This window comes from Sus scrofa, chromosome X (genome assembly GCF_000003025.6).
Source record: "Sus scrofa isolate TJ Tabasco breed Duroc chromosome X, Sscrofa11.1, whole genome shotgun sequence".
Taxonomy (NCBI): Eukaryota; Metazoa; Chordata; class Mammalia; order Artiodactyla; family Suidae; genus Sus; species Sus scrofa.
Genome location: NC_010461.5, coordinates 97,892,562 through 97,908,576, shown reverse-complemented (window position 1 = coordinate 97,908,576; position 16,015 = coordinate 97,892,562). Strand labels below are relative to the sequence as shown.

The window sequence follows — 16,015 nt, the reverse complement described above, 5'->3', positions numbered from 1 at the left end:
TTTCCCTCACCCCCATTAATTCTCTAATGAAGCACCCTATTTATTCCCCTTATAACATTACAATTAAATAGTTTTTTTTTTTTCTTTTTAGGGCCGCACACACGGCATATGGAGGTTCCCAGGCTAGGGGTCAAATCAGAGCTGTAACCACCAGCCTATGCCTCAGCCATAGCAACTTGGGATCCGAGCTGCTTCTGCGACCTATACCACAGCTCACGGCAACGCTGGATCCTTAACCCACTGAGCGAGGCCAGGGATCGAACTCGAAACCTCATGGATCCTAGTCGGGTTCGTTAACCGTTGAGCGACGACGGGAACTCCTAACGTGGTTAGTTTTTGTAGTGACTGCCACCCTCATTGGAATACGGACAAGGACTCATCTGCCTTGTGTGAGCGTGGTGTGCGAGCAGTTGTTGAATAAATGCGCGGAGCAGTCCTCTCACTCTATTCGCCATTCCTCTTGCTTCCTTCCACCTGTGACACCACGGGACACCCAGCCTTCAACCTTCCCCCTTCCCTCCCTCCAGCCTATTCTTCACTATTATCCTCTCACTTCCTTCGAAACTTCCTTCAAGACTCCTTATGCCTCCCAAACTCCCTGCTCACTAGTAGCCCCCCTCCCCTGCGATTACGCCCTTAATCGCTGATTCAGTCAGTGTACACGAGCCCCCGGCAATCTTGTTGCTGCTGCATTATCATGCCCTTGCTTGTATTTGCTTTGTAATTACAGTCATGCCATGTATGTAGGTATGTTTTGTTCCTTAAGATTCTAAGTTACTCCTAGGTCAATATTACATCACACTTCTTTATAATCGTCCTAAAGTACCCAGTCCAGGCTGGTGGTGCCCGCTGTCAGCCATAAAGCAGAAAAGTGGAACACTCCCTTCGTACTTCTGAGAAAATGCAAAGAGCTGGAAGTTCATTTTAGGAACAGAACTAGAGTTGTAAAATAATTTTTTACAGCTTTCAGATTTTTTTTAAGCTGTTTACCTTAAGGAAGTAGTTCCCATCATGGCTCAGCAGTTAACGAACCCGACTAGCATCCATGAGGATGTGGGTTCCATCCCTGGTCTCGATCAGTGGGTTAAGGATCCGGCGTTGACGTGAGCTGTGGTGTAGGTCGCAGATTCGGCTTGGATCCCTTGTTGCTGTGGCTGTGGTATAGGTTGGCGGCTGCAGCTCCAATTGGACCCCTAGCCTGGGAACTTCCATATGCCATGGGTGTGGCCCTAAAAAGAGGAAAAAAAAAAGTTGTTTACCTTAAGGAAAATAAAGAGTAACAAACATGAACTTTTCACTCTGGATTAAGAATTTGCTACCTTCTAAATTCTAAGAGATTGGATTATAGATGAGATATTCATGTGTGTATTAACTGCTATTCCCCATAAAATACAGTTTGCCCCAGCAGTTGGAAAGATGAGTTGTTTTCATATATGCAAACAGGATAGGTTTCTGAGAGTTTAAAGATTTTAGCCAGTACATCTTTAGCCATAGTTTTCTAACTCAAATTAGTAATAAATGATCAGGGAGTTCCCATTGTGGCTCAGTGGTTAACAAACCCGACTAGCATCTGTGAGTACACGGGTTCTATCCCTGGCCTCACTCAGTGGGTTGAGGATCCGGCATTGCCATGGGCTGTGGTATAGGTTGCAGATGTGGCTCGGATCCCGTGTTGCTGTGGCAGTGGCGTTGGCTGGTGGCTGCGGCTCCAGTTCGACCCCTAGCCTGGGAACTTCCACATGCCATGGTTGTGGCCCTAAAAAGACAAAAAACAAAAAAAAAAGTAATAAATGATCAACACATCATTTTTCTTTGGAAAATTTATTAAGGAAAAATACTTTCAACATACTGTGTGTGTATGTGTGCATAAATTAACAACTTAATATTAGACATATTTTAACACATAGTTACTATTCAGGAGGTACAGTTATATAAACTTGACATAGAATCCTCAATATGGAATAAAGGCAAAATTTGATTTAAAAAAATCTAGCAGAGATGATTAGCCTGAAGCGTTTTTTGTTTAGTTGCATTTCACGCGTGTGTGTGTGTGTGTGTGTGTGTGTGTGTGTGTGTGTGTGTGTGTGAGATGTTCTGTGTGATCCTTTCTAGGCAACTGGGACATGTTGTGAGAATAAGTTGACTAATTTATTTTCAGGGTAGGCTTGCAAAGCAAGTTAAAAGGGCAGAGAATTCAGGCCACTTGAGCTTCACATAACTTCAACTGGCAGAAGGTTTTTTGGGCATAATGAAACAGTCATGGTATAAACTACCTTCCAGAAACACAAAATTCTAAGCCTAGGATGCTTCCAATTTAAATAAAGAAGGGTGGTTCTACTATGACAGTGGTAACTTTTATTTACTGATTTATTTATTTAGCTTTTTAGGGCCGCACCCGCAGCATATGGAGGTTCCCAGGCTAAGGGTTGAATCGGAGCTGAATCGCCGGCCTACACCATAGCCACAGCAACACAGGATCTGAGCTGCATCTTCGACCTACACCACAGCTCACGGCAACACTGATCCTTAACCCACTGAGCGAGGCCAGGGGTAGAACCTGCAACCTCATGGTTCCAAGTCGGATTCGTTTCTGCTGCGCCATGACGGGAACTCTTGACAGTGGTAACTTTTAAATGTTAAATGTTTTCATTTCGTTTCTGAGAAGGCAGCATTTACCCCATGGTGTGTGCACTCAGAAAAAGACAACAAAGATTACGAGTTCCAGAAGGACTGAATGGGAAGGCTGGAGTGAACGTGGGTGAGACTAGGCTGACACGGGTTAGCGCAAGCTGTGAGTCTGTGGCAGGGCTCGCAAGCTGTGAGTCTGTGGCAGGGCTCGTAACGTGGTATCTGCTCGGCCACTTCAACTACATGTTGCTCTGAGGAGTCACGGCGATGTCCTTTCTTTGGTGTGGTGTAAATGGCCTATCTACATCCAGAGTGTAAATTGCACACTTCCTTAGTGCTGGGTTTCGTTATGAAATCTGGTGGGATGCCATCCTGAGACAGTCATGTTGGGAAGCCCTCAGGGGGTGCAGGTGTTCTCGGGGCCATCAGTTTGGAGCTCAGGTACGGCTCAATCTTCTCATCTCCAAAAGCAACAGACAGAAGCACCCTCTCATCGCTCCATGCATGCACAGTTCTTAGGCTCCACCTATCTCTGCAACACGTCTGCCGACAGCGCACCTCTAGTTCCACTCGATTTTAAAGAGTTGGTTTTTTAGACTTTAATTGTCCAGTTTTGAAGAACTTCTTCAATTCCCGTAATTCCTGGGGCTTCAAACTCTGATCCACCCCTGGGGTCAATTTATAGCTCAGAGGAGACATGATGTAACCGTTTTGGTAAAGACAGATTCTCTTGCAGAACTCAAAGGTGCCAAACATCACTCCAAAATAGGGAACTATCTGTTTAGAAGGAAAATGAAAATCATGTTAAAATCTTAAAAGAAAGCTGGCCCAGGGAGGGTTGGGGAGGAGGAATGGCAAAGCTGTCGACGGGCACACCTTGGGGAAGCCTGGGTCTGGGTTGAAATGCATGTAGACAGTCCGACGCTGCCTGTCAACATATGCTTGGGGTTTTTTTTTTGCTTTTTAGGGCCGCACCCACACAGCATATGGAGGTTCCCAGGCAAGGGGTCAAATGGGAGCTGTAGCTGCTGGCCTACACTACAGCCACCGCAACGTGGAATCCGAGCCTCCTATGGGACCCACACCACAGCTCACAGCAATGCTGGATCTTTAACCCACTGAGCGAGGCCAGGGGTCAAACCTGAGTCCTCATGGATACTAGTTGGATTCTCTTCTACTGTGCTACAAAAGGAACTCCCAACACTGTCTGAGTGGAATCATTTATGTTTCGGCTGGTGCAAGGTTAGTCCAGAGTTCTTAACCTTTTTTCCCTCTTTGGTCATGGAGTTCTTTAGGAAAATGATGAAAGTTATGGATTCTTTCCCCAGAGAGATGCACATATGCCTGTGCAGACACATTTTTGCATATAATTTTGGGAGAGGGGGTTAGGGTTCCGTTTAGGAGTCCATGAATCCCCATGTTGGGAACCTCTACACTTTACATGCTCAGCTCCCAGGGAGGGGGTATCAGATGTCCCCACACTGCACAGGGTCCCCCCCACCCCCACCTTCACGACCAGCAGCCAGCCTGCATTCACAGGCTGGAGGAGGTGGTTCCATGCAAACTGTAAGGGGTGCGGCGAAGGCACAGAGCAAGGTGGAATTGGAAGAAGCAGGCAAGCAAGAGACCCCTCTCTCACCTTCAGTAAGTTGGCTGCCAGTCCATTCCAGAGCCCCAGCACTCCCTGGGCTTTCACGATCTGCCGGAAGCAGTCCACTGCTCCTGAGAAGTGGACATCTACTCCTCCCCCGTGGGGAAGGTAGGGGCTCTGAGCCTGGCAGGAAAGAGAAGATAGAGTGAGGCGATTTAGTCACCAGGAAATAAAGCTTCTAGCCAAGCAGCCAAGGTCTCAAGTCTGGGGTCTGGATGCAATGTCCTGGCCAAGACAATGACAAAGTATGGCTGCCTTGGGGCTCTACTTGCTCCGCGGGCTGAGAATGAATATTAACAAGCACCATGTTCACATATTTGAGGCGATTTTTTTCTTTTTTGGCCTCCCCGTGCCATATGGAGTTCCCTGGCCAGGGATCAGATTTGAGCTGCAGCTGCCCCCTAAGCTGCAGCTGTGGCAACACTGGATCCTTAACCCACTGTGCTGGGCTGGGGATCGAACCTACATCCCAGTGCTCTCAAGACACGGCCAATCCCATTGCACCACTGCGGGAACTCTTGGTGATTTTTTTCTTGGAAGGAAGCAGCCATTTGGGACAGACTCAGCTTCACAGTTAACATTGCCTCTCAATCTATGCCCTCTGGACGTGGCAGACACCTCCTAGGCACTTAAGCTTTTTGTATATGCCTTCTGTTTGCTTGTCTTAACCGACCCCTCCCCTGCAAAGTTCTCAAGTGGGGGCTGTTCCTTCCCCCCATCGCAGATGACACAGGGCGGGGAGCAGAGGGAAGGGTGTTCTTCCCTCCTCCTCTTCCCAGACTCTGACTCTGCCACTCTCATGCCAAAGGGCTCATGCCACTGAACCACACTCCCTGTCGCTGCTCTCAGCTGCTGGCCTCCTGGGCACTTTTCCACATTCACTGAGGCCTGTGACATCTGGTAGCTCCCCCCTTCCACACTCAGCACCATCATAGGGAGCTTCGGCATCTGTAGTCACGAGCCACAGACTTCATCACCACGCCGGTACCATCCTGACAACTGCCAAAATGCCCCATCTCTGAAAGTAACTTTTTTTTGTCCCTTAGAAAAACACTTTTCTTTCTTCCTCTTTCTTTTGTTCGTTCGTTTGTTTTTTTAGGGCTGCACCTGCAGCATATGGAGGTTCCCAGACTAGAGGTCAAATTGGAGCTACAGCTGCCAGCCTACACCACAGCCACAGCAATGCTGGATCTGTAACCCACTGACTGAACGAGGCCAGGGGTCGAACCTGTGTCCTCATGGATTCGTCCTCAGTCGGATTCGTTTCCGCTGAGCCACGACAGGAACTCCCCTAGATGAACATTTTTATGATCAGTTGAAATAACTTTTCAGTATACCATCATCAGTAGCTGACCACATGGAAATTCCTTTGTCCTTCTTGAAATAGCTATGTATTCTGGCTGACTCCACTTCCTCTCTTCCCACCTTCCCACTGCAGTCTGGCATCTGTCTCCATCATTCTGCTTAACTGATTCTGGTCAGGCCTGTATCTTTTCCTTTTCTTTCTTTCTTTTTTTTTTTTTTTTTTTTTTTTTTGTCTTTTTCTAGGGCCGCACCCGCAGCATATGGAGGTTCCCAGGCTAGGGGTCTAATCGGAGCTGTAGCCACCGGCCTACGCCAGAGCCACAGCAACCTGGGATCTGAGCCGTGCTGCGGCCTACACCACAGCTCACGCTGGATCCTGAACCCACTGAGCAAGGCCAGGGATCGAACTTGTAACCTCACGGTTCCTAGTCGGATTCGTTAACCACTGCGCCACGACGGGAACTCCTGCCTTTCTTTTCTTCAGAGCATTCCCTGACTTTAATAGTTGGTATAATTATTTATTTTCCTTATTTGTCCACTCCTATCTCCAACTAGCATTTCGCGCTCTGTGGGGAAGGGATTTTCGTCCTCCATCAAGGTGAAGGGTGAACTTTGGGGACAGGGCTTCCCTTTGAGGTATAGTAACAACCAAGCACCGACCAGAGTGTGAGAAACAGAACATGAAATGGACCAGCTTGAGTCTCCAGCCTGGAGTTAGAGGAACCAAAATGGTCAGTGGTCCTTGGTGGATGTCTTACTTTAAAGCGTTGACCTTAGCACTGTTCCAGCTCAGCCTCCTTTCCTTCTTGCCGCATGGATAAAGAACTGCTATCAAACTGATGTTAAGCCTCCCTTCCCTGAGGAAGAATCTGCCTAATCACAAGACTTGAAGTTCCTCATGCTACAGTAAGACCGAAATATTGAAAAGAGGAGACTGCGTTCATGCAGGAAGTTAACTGTCTTATTCTGCTCTGCCGTCATATTATTGATTTATCTTCTGCTGGGTTCCAGTAAAACTGTAGAAAGCCCTCAACGATTCTGCCTCCTGGGTTCCCTGCCACAACTAAAACAAAAGACACTAACCAAGTGACATGAGTTGTATGACAGGTCCATTATAATCAACTTGTGATAAAGCAGGGGCCATCTATAGTCAATCTTAGGACCTTAACAACCTTCAAATGCCTTTCCTTGACTCAACTTCACCGCCAAGCCACCGTCAGTGCTCATGTGGACCACCGCAGCAGCTTCCTCAATAGTTTCCTTGGGACATAAAAAGTTTGACACTTCCTGCCTTCTCTCTCTCTAGAGTGGCCAGTGATTAAAAAAAAAAAAATCAGATCTTCTAACTTACCTGCTAAAAATATTTAAATGGTTTTATTTATTTATTTATGCATGCTTTTTTAGGGCTGCACCTGTGGCATATGGAGGTTCCCAGGCTAAGGGTCCAATTGGAGCTACAGCTGCCGGCCTACACCAGAGCCACAGCCACACCAGATCTGAGCTGTGTCTGCGACCTACACCACAGCTCACGGCAACGCCGGATCCTTAACTCACTGAGTGAAGTCAGAGATTGAACCCGCATACTCATGGATGCTAGCCAGATTCGTTTCTACTGAGCCATGATGGGAACTCCAAAATATACATTTCTTCCTGTTGTCTGTAAGCCATAGTGAGAATGTAGTGGTAAATGTATTTAACAGCTGGTCCTGTGGGTGGGGGAAGCCCTGAGTTGTAGCATTTGCTGATTTCAGTGGTATAAATACTCCCACTGTGGCAGATTGTAAGCTGTCAACTGTGAGGTCCACCAGCTCCCAGATTTGCTGCGATTTAAGAGTCAGCTCTCCTGAGCCAGCAGGAGTGGCCGGACCCACTACTTGAAGGCTACGGGCCCTGCGTGATCCGCCCTCGCACATATTTTCTGTTTCATCTTGGGTCATGCTCTTGCTCACGTGCTGCACCTCAGTTGCCCTGGCCTTTCTCTTCTCCTCTGCTCCTGTCCCTCCTCTGAGCCATAGGATCATGGAACCAACTAGCTACTTGACATCTCCGCTTGAAAGTCGAATAAACACCTTGAACTTTATATGTCCCACTTGGAGCTCCACCCCAACCCTGACCGTCTCCAGCTGGCCTCCTGTCAGTCAATGGCACTGCCATTGACCTACTGGCTCAGGCCAGAAAACCCGAGTCCGCCTTAAGCTCTCTTCATCTCTCACCTTCTATCCCATCTACCACCAGCTAGCTCCAGGGCTCCAGACGTGCGCCAAATCTCTCCACTTCTCTCTCTTCCCACTATCATCATCTTAGTCCAAGCCGCCAGCATCGTTCACCTTCCCTCCAATGGCCCCATGCGTGTCTACCTGCCATATTCTCCACATAGCGGCCAGAGTGATATGATCAGGTTATTCCTGGACTTCGGCTCTTCAGGGCCTTCCTGTTGCCCTCCGAATGAAGTCCAGACTCTCTCACCTGCCTTAGCAGGCCCTCCAAGACCTGGCCTCTGCCCACTCCTCCGTCTGACCTCTTACTCCTTCCTTCATTACATTCTGTGATTCAGATACTTTTGGCTCCACTGCCAGCACCTCTCACTGTCTCTCTCTCTTTTTTGGTCGTTTTTAGGGCCACAGTCGTGGCATATGGAGGTTCCCAGGCTAGGGGTCCAATTGAAGCTACAGCTGCCGGCCTGCACCACAGCCACGGCAACTCCAGATCTGAGCCACATCTGCAACCTATGCCACAGCTTGTGGCAATGCCAGATCCTTAACCCACTGAGCGAGGCTAGGGATCGAACCCATATCCTCATGGATACTAGTCGGGTTCTTAACCCATTGAGCCACAGTGGGAACTCCTCACCATCTCTCTCTTGAGTGAGGGCCAGCGTTTCCTTACTACCCCCTCGCCTATCCACTGCCCACACCCTCCCAATGGCAGCCAGGTAACATTCAAAACTTATCAGATGCTGTCATTGCTTTACTTAGAAACCATTACCAACCCCCGATTTTCCAAAGAAAAACTTCCAGAAGGAAAGTGTTCCAAAGAAAACTTAACAGAATTCAAAACCCTCTGCCTTTTGGCCCCCACCTATCTTCCCAGGATCATTTTTCACTATCACTTGTGGTGGTTAGTTTCATGTGTTAACTTGGCTAGGCCATGGTACCAGATGGTTGGTTAAATACTGTCTGGATGTTACTGTCAAGGTATTTTGCAGATGAGGTTGACATTTAAATCGATAGACTCTGGGAGTTCCCGTCGTGGCTCAGTGGTTAACGAATCTGACTAGCATCCATGAGGTCGCAGTTTCGATCCCTGGCCTCGATCAGTGGGTTAAGTATCCGGCGTTGCTGTGAGCTGTGGTGTAGGTTGCAGATGCGGCTTGGATCCCGTGTGGCTGTGGCTGTGGTGGTGTAGGCTGGCAGCTGCAGCTCTGATTCAACCCCTGGGAACCTCCAAATGCCACGGGTGTAGCCCTAAAAAGCAAAAACAAACAAACAAACAAAAATCACCGGACTTTGAGTAAAGCAAGTTACCCACCCTTCATAAGGTGGGTGGGCTCCATCCAATTAGTTGAAGGGCCTTAAGAGAAAAAAGACTGAGGTGCCCCAAAAAAGAGGGAATTCTTCCAGCAGTCTGCCTTTGGACTTTAACTGCAACATCTCCAGCCTGGCCTACCTTGCAGATTTCAGACGTGCCAGTCCCCACAATCCTGTGAGCCAAGTCCTTAAAATCAGCATCTCTGGGCTCTGTTTCTCTGGAGGACTTGGACTAATACCTACCCCGATCCCAGGAACCCTACATCAAGCCACACTTATGATTCCTTATTATTGTCTTCTGAATACTATGTATCCTTTTTCTGTTGGGCAAAATCCTAGTCACCCAGGACTAGGTCAGGTCAGATGGCACCTTATCTTGAAACTTTTTTTTTTGGCCACAGTGTGTAGCAGCTTAATGTGGATCTCAGTTCCCAGACCAGGGATTGAACCTGGGCTGCAGTGGTGAAAGTACTGAGTCCTAACCACTAGACCACCAGGGAACTCCCTCTTGAAACTTCTTGCTTCTGCAATTAGAACTGCTTGTTTCCTTGCTCCCTCTTCCCTGTGTCTCTCCCTCCTTTTCTTAAAATCTACCTCTGTTAGCTCCATCACCCAGCTTCAACAATTACCAATATATAGCCAATCTTTTTTCATCTCTACCCCTTGCAAGACATCCTTGTGGTGCAGCAGGTTAAGGATTTGGCGTTGCTGCAGCTGTGGTGCAGGCCTCAGCTGCAGTGTGGGTTCAATCCCTGGCCTGCAAACTCCTCTTCCTTTTCTGTTCTCCCTTAGTCACTGGTTAGACTTCTGCTGTGGTCCAGACTATCTGGTATGAGTTATGTGGATGCAGTATCTGGGCTGGCCGCCGGCAAGTGTATGGGAGCAGGCACTAGGCCTTCTTCACTGCCGTAGCTCTTCAGGGCCCAATACCCCTTCATTGCACATGCCAGGCACTCATTAAATGCAAAAAAAAAAAAAAAAATGCCCCGCCATGTGAATGTCACCGTAGCTTTTCCCAAATACAGCTCTAACGATGACCAAGCTCAAATAAGCCACATGAATCATCATGAAGTACGAAAATGGCTCATATTTATAGAGTGTTAGGTGTCAGGAACTACCCTGAGCCCTTGAATGTACCAGCCATTTAACCCTCACAGAAGCCTCATGAAATATGTAGTATTATTTTATTAGCCCTATTTTATTTATTTTTGTTTTGTTTTGTTTTGTTTTTGGCTGCTTCTTCGGTAGGTGGAAGTTCCCAGGCCAGGGATTGAATTCACACCACGGCAGCAACCTGAGCCACAACAGTGACTGCCGGATCCTTAGCCAGCTGTACCACAAGGGAACTCCCTGCGCCGCCCCTGCGCACCTTTTTTAAGCCCTATCTTATAGAGGACAAAAGGGAGCCCATGAAGGGACAAACCTCCTAAATCACAGGCCACTTGAGAAAAAGCATCACCTGAATCTGGGTCTGTTGGACTCAGAGTCAAGGTCTGCCCCACTAAGTCACACCATTTCCTGATGCCCACAACTGAGAATACGACCTCAGTCCTGGCCAAACGTTACCACACATCATCGTTGAATGTGAGTGTCGCAGCCTACACACCAAATGAATTCTTTATGCTAAGACTGGAGTTGTGGGTGTGCTAAGAGTAAGTGCCTCTGCGAGTGTCACACTAAAGGCATCCTCAGATCACAGAGGCAAACCCGTATCGCCAGTTGCTGCCAGGACTGAGGATCTGTGTGCCCCCAAAGTTCATACGTTGAAGCCCTAACTCTCATGTGATGGTATTGAAGGTGGGGCCTCTGGGAGTGACTGGGTGGCGCCCTCATGAATGGGGTCTGTGCCCTTACAAGGAGAGACCCAACAGAGATCCTGTCTCTTACTCCACCGAGGGGAAACACAGAGAAGGCCCATCTGCAAACCAGGAGAATGCCCATCTGCAAACCAGGAAGACACCAAACCCGTCAACACTTTGATTTTTTTTTTTTTTTTTTTTTTAGGGCTGTACCTGCGGCATATGGAGATTCCCAGGCTAGGGGTCTAATAGGAGCTGTAGCCACCGGCCTACACCACAGCCACAGCGATGCCAGATCCAAGCCATGTCTGCAACCTACACCACAGCTCATGGCAACGGATCCTGGACCCACTGGGCGAGGCCAGGGATTGAACTTGCATCCTCATGGATCTTAGTCAGATTCATTTCCGCTCAGCCACGATGGGACCTCCTCAACGCCATGATCTTAAATTCACTTCCTAGCTTATAGAACCATGAGAAATAAGTGCTTGTTGTTTAAGCCACCCAGTCTGTTGTGTTTGTCAAGGCAGCTCGAACTAAGATACCCCCAAAGGAAGAGGAATGGTAAGGCAGTGCTTCTCAACCGTTAGTTGCATATTAGATGAACCAGAGAAGCTTTTCAAAACCATCAGTGATTGGGATCCACCCCTAGAGATTGCAATTTAAGTGACTGAGGTTGAGGTCTGGACGTCAGCATTGTTGGTGAGCTCCCCAAGTGGGTTGATAGGCAGACGGGTTGAGAACCACTGGTGGAGGCCCTCCACAGCACAAGGCAGCTCATGGCTCAGACCCGAGCCCACCAGTGTGCCGTTGACACCCAGGGTGCCTGGGGAAGCACACGGGCCCTGAGGCCAGGCTGCTTAGACTGAGACCTCACTTTGCCAGCTCACTAGCTCTGGACTTTGAGCAAATGCCTTGACCTTCCTGAGCCTCAATTTCCTCTTCTGTACAATGGGATAATAATAAACACCTGCTTTATAGGGGTGTTGTCAAAATTGAGTGAAATATGTGTAAAGTGCTCAGAATAGCATCTGACATGTAGTAACCACCACTGTTATCATTATTATTTAGTATTTAAACTTGGAGAAGAGACAAGTATGCCGAAGACTAAACCAAGCCCCTAGACCAGAACTGCCATTTACCCAAACTGTATCTTACTAGTAAAGAGAAACGAAGCATGTCAGGTTACCAGCCCTAAGGCCCTGAACTCAAATCCTCCCTCCACACAAACCCAGGCGACTCCTCAGCTGTCACTGTCTAGCTCAGACCTGCGGCTGCCAGGATGGGCGTGCTGCGTGCTGCAGCAGACATCCTCAGAGAAAAAATGAGAGGAGCCAGGTAGTCCTGCTCTGCCACTATCTGCATAACGTTGACTGAGTCCTTGAGTTCTCCGAACCTTAGTTGGCCCACATGTCAGGGAAGGAGGCTGGAAGGAACTGACCCTGAAGGCCCTTTCTCGTTGCTCTGATCCATGCTGCTGCTCCTACTCCATAGTCCTTCCTGCCTCCAGGACTTCAAAGCTGCCCGTCCCCTGCCTCGCTAAGTCTCTCTTACCGATCAGAATAAGTATCACTTCTCCAGGGACGTCTTCCCAGATCGCCAGCGTACGTCAGGAGCCTAGGAAACACGTAGGTCACCCCGTACTTCTCTTTCACGGTACGGGGCACAGTTTGTAGTGATCTAGTGTATAATTATTTCTTTCGTGTCTATGCTCCCTGCCCCTCCCCCCCACCTCCCAGACTGTAAATACCATGAGGGCAGCGACCCTGTCTTGTTTGTGTTTTTATCCCCCTAATCTCCCTATATGCCTGGCAATCTATATGTGCTTAATACATATAGAAAGAAAGACGGAATGAACTTGCAGTAGATGGAAGGGAAAGATACTTCAAAGCAAAGTGCTTGATTGTTTCTGTGATCAACTCCACAAGAGGCTTTCCAACAGAGGCAGTCTTTTAGGTTGTTCATTCTTTCCATGAGTACTAAAATAAACAATATTCAGGAAGATGTAAAACTCATATATGCTTGACCAAAGCAATCCTACTTCTAGGAATCTATCCTACAGATATATTTGCCCAGGTGGGAAATGATGTGTGCGTTACAAGGATTTTTATTGCATCATTGTTAGCAATGGCAGCAAATTGGAAATTATCTAAGTGTCCATCAATAGGGGGATAGTTTAAGAAATAGTACGTACGTCATTCTATGGAACAATATGGCATCATTAAAAAAATACGTGGCAGGGTTCCCTTCGTGGCGCAGCGGACACGAATCCGACTAGGAACCATGAGGTTGCCGGTTCAATCCCTGGCCTCGCTCAGTGGGTTAAGGATCCGGCATTGCCCTGAGCTGTGGTGTAGGTCGCAGACGCCGCTCGGATCCTGCGTTGCTGTGGCTCTGGCATAGGCCAGTGGCTACATCTCCGACTGGACCCTAGCCCGGGAACCTTCATATGCCGCGGGTGTGGCCCTAAAAAAAGACAAAAAGACAAAAAAAAAAATGGCAGCTCCGTCTGAACTGATAAGGTACCATCTCCAAGATTCATTTTTAGGTGAAAAAACAGTGTAGATGAGTGTATATAGCATGCTGCTGATTATGTAAAAACAAAAAGAACATAAATGTTCATGTTTATGTGTATCTTTGCATAGACCACCTTTGGAAAGATTCAGGTAGGAAACTGGTAATATTTTCTCTGCAGAGAACTGGGAGGCCAAGGGACAGAGGTTGAGAAGGCTTTCTTTTCAGCAGACACTCTTTGTCCCTTTTGGACATTGTATCATATGCATATGTTTCCTATGCAAAAGGTAAATATTCATCTTGAAAGAGCATTAATCAAGAAAATGAGAAGACAAGCCACAGACTAGGAGAAAAATTGGCAAACGACATACCTGGTAAAGAACTATTATCCAAAATATACAAAGAACCCTTAAACTCAACAATAAGTAAACAAACCCAGTTAAAACACGGGCCAAAGTCCTTAACAGACACCTCACCAAAGCTATACCAGTGGCAAATAGGCATATGAAAAGATGCTCCACATCATGTTAGCAGGGAAATGAAATTAAAACAGCAACGAGATACTGCTATACATCAATCAGAATGCCAAAACCCAGAATACTGATAACCACAAATGCTGGTGAGGATGTGGAGCAGCTGGAACATTCACTGCTAGTCGGAATGCAAAATGGTGGAGTTACTTTGGAAGACAGTTTGGTGGTTTCTTACAAAATTAATATACTCTTAGCATGGGAGCTCACAGTTGCGCTGATTAGATGAGATTTTAGTATTTACCCAAGGGAGGTGAAAACTTAGGTCCACGCAAAAACCTGCACACAGATGATTAAAACAGCTGTCTTCATCTCTGCCAAAGCTTAGAAGCAGCATCCTTCAGCATGTGGATGGATAAACTGTGGGATCCAGATACAGAAATATTATGACGCATGACAAAGAAATGAGCTATCGAGCCACGAAAAGACACAGAGGAAAGTTAAATGTATGTTATTAAGTGAAAGAAGCCAATTTGCAAGCGCTACATACTGTGTGATTCCAACTATTTGACATTCTGGCAAAGGTAAAACTACGGAGAAAGGAAAAAGAGCAGTAGTTTCCAGGGGCTTGGGGGAAAGGATGAATAGGCAGAGCACGAAGGATTTTGAGGGCAGTGAAAATAGTCTGTCTACTATAATGATGGCTATACATCATTATACATTTGTCCAAACCCATAGAATATACAACACTGAGGGTGAGCCCTAAGGTAAACTACAGACTTTGGAGGTTCATTGGTTGTAACCAAGGTGCCACTCTGGTGGGGGACACTGATAATGGGGGAGGCTGTGCAAGTGTGGGGCGGGGGGTATAAGGAAAGTCTTTGAACTGGAAACTGCTCTAAAAAACCAAAGTCCTAATTTTTTTTTTTTTTTACCAAATAAAAAGAACATTTAAAAGGAGATACAAAAGAAAAAGAATCTGCTAGTTGGAGCAAACAGGAGCTCAGAAACTTTCACTTGTTACTTGGAAACAACTTTGACCTCCTGTAGCCATAGAGGACATAACCCGAAGACCGAGAGGCATCAGGACGTACATGCGTGGATGGAGGCTTCTGTCTTTTGGCAAATCCCAAATGGTCAAATGAATAAACAAACAGCCAATGGTACTGAAGAAAAAGGACCTTTATGTCCCGTGAGCCACATGGCCTGTTTCCCTTGGCAGAGCCAGGGCCCCAAGAGCTGTCCTCATACAGCTAAGAAGCACACTGGCCCTGCGGTGGGGACATCCACAAGAGTGGCTCTAGGCAACTGTCCCCTGCCCACCCCACATGGCCTGCAAGCCACCTCCCACCCTGGCCTTGATCAACTAGCTGCTCAGAAAGCCTGCGATGACGTGGGGGAAGCAAACAAATGCGGCAGGTTGGTATCCTGCTAGGGAAGAGAGAAAGGAAACAGTTCCTGTATGCTGAGCCGGGGTGGGGGCGGAGAGCCCCAAAGCAGAGCCAGGCCAGACTCAGCAAGCAATTGAGATGCATGCAAGTGAGCAGGAAGGAGGCCGTGGGAGGGCATGCAGAACAGCAGCGGTGCAGAGCCAACTGTTAGTGTCACTTTGATGAGGAGTGAGACTGGGTAGGAAGGGCGAGGGGGAAAGACTTGGAAGATGCCAGTTTTCAGAAGGCACAGGAACACACAGACATTTGCAGGACCTGCACATGGTGGCCTCTAGGCAAATGCTTGTTAAAGTAACCCAACAAATGCATGGTCAACTCTCCTGCCATCCCTGCTCACCATTATCTACAGACATGGAGGATCTTCTGAGGTTTGGGGCTGCTGGCTCCTTTGTGTGTTTATCGCCAGCATAGGAAACACAGGAACACCCGGACCAGATGTTACAGTTCTAATCAGGCCTCAAGGCCATGCATAGATTTTGAAGAGGTGCTTCAAGAACAATAAAAATAGCACTTCAGTTTTATTGAGTATTTATCACGTGCCCAGCTCTGGATCTGCATTAACCCAATTCGGTCTTTTCTCCATGGAAATACAAGCCAGGCACTAGGCTTCTCCCTGGGTTTCACAGATGAGGAAGATGAGGCTCAGAGAGGCGACATGGCTTACCCAAGT

At 47.6% G+C, this 16,015-nt stretch overlaps 1 protein-coding gene across 1 annotated transcript in view; it reads right to left on the bottom strand.

The window, feature by feature from the left end:
* The window catches only part of SLC25A43 (solute carrier family 25 member 43), a 37,968-nt gene continuing 23,758 nt past the window's right edge, over window positions 1,806-16,015 (bottom strand). The window contains exons 4-5 of the mRNA XM_001927589.4: window positions 4,268-4,402; window positions 1,806-3,405 (exon numbers count right to left, since the gene is read on the bottom strand). Of these exons, the coding sequence (XP_001927624.1) occupies window positions 3,205-3,405; window positions 4,268-4,402 (336 nt within the window). The 3' untranslated portion in view covers window positions 1,806-3,204. The remainder of the gene's footprint in view (window positions 3,406-4,267; window positions 4,403-16,015) is intronic.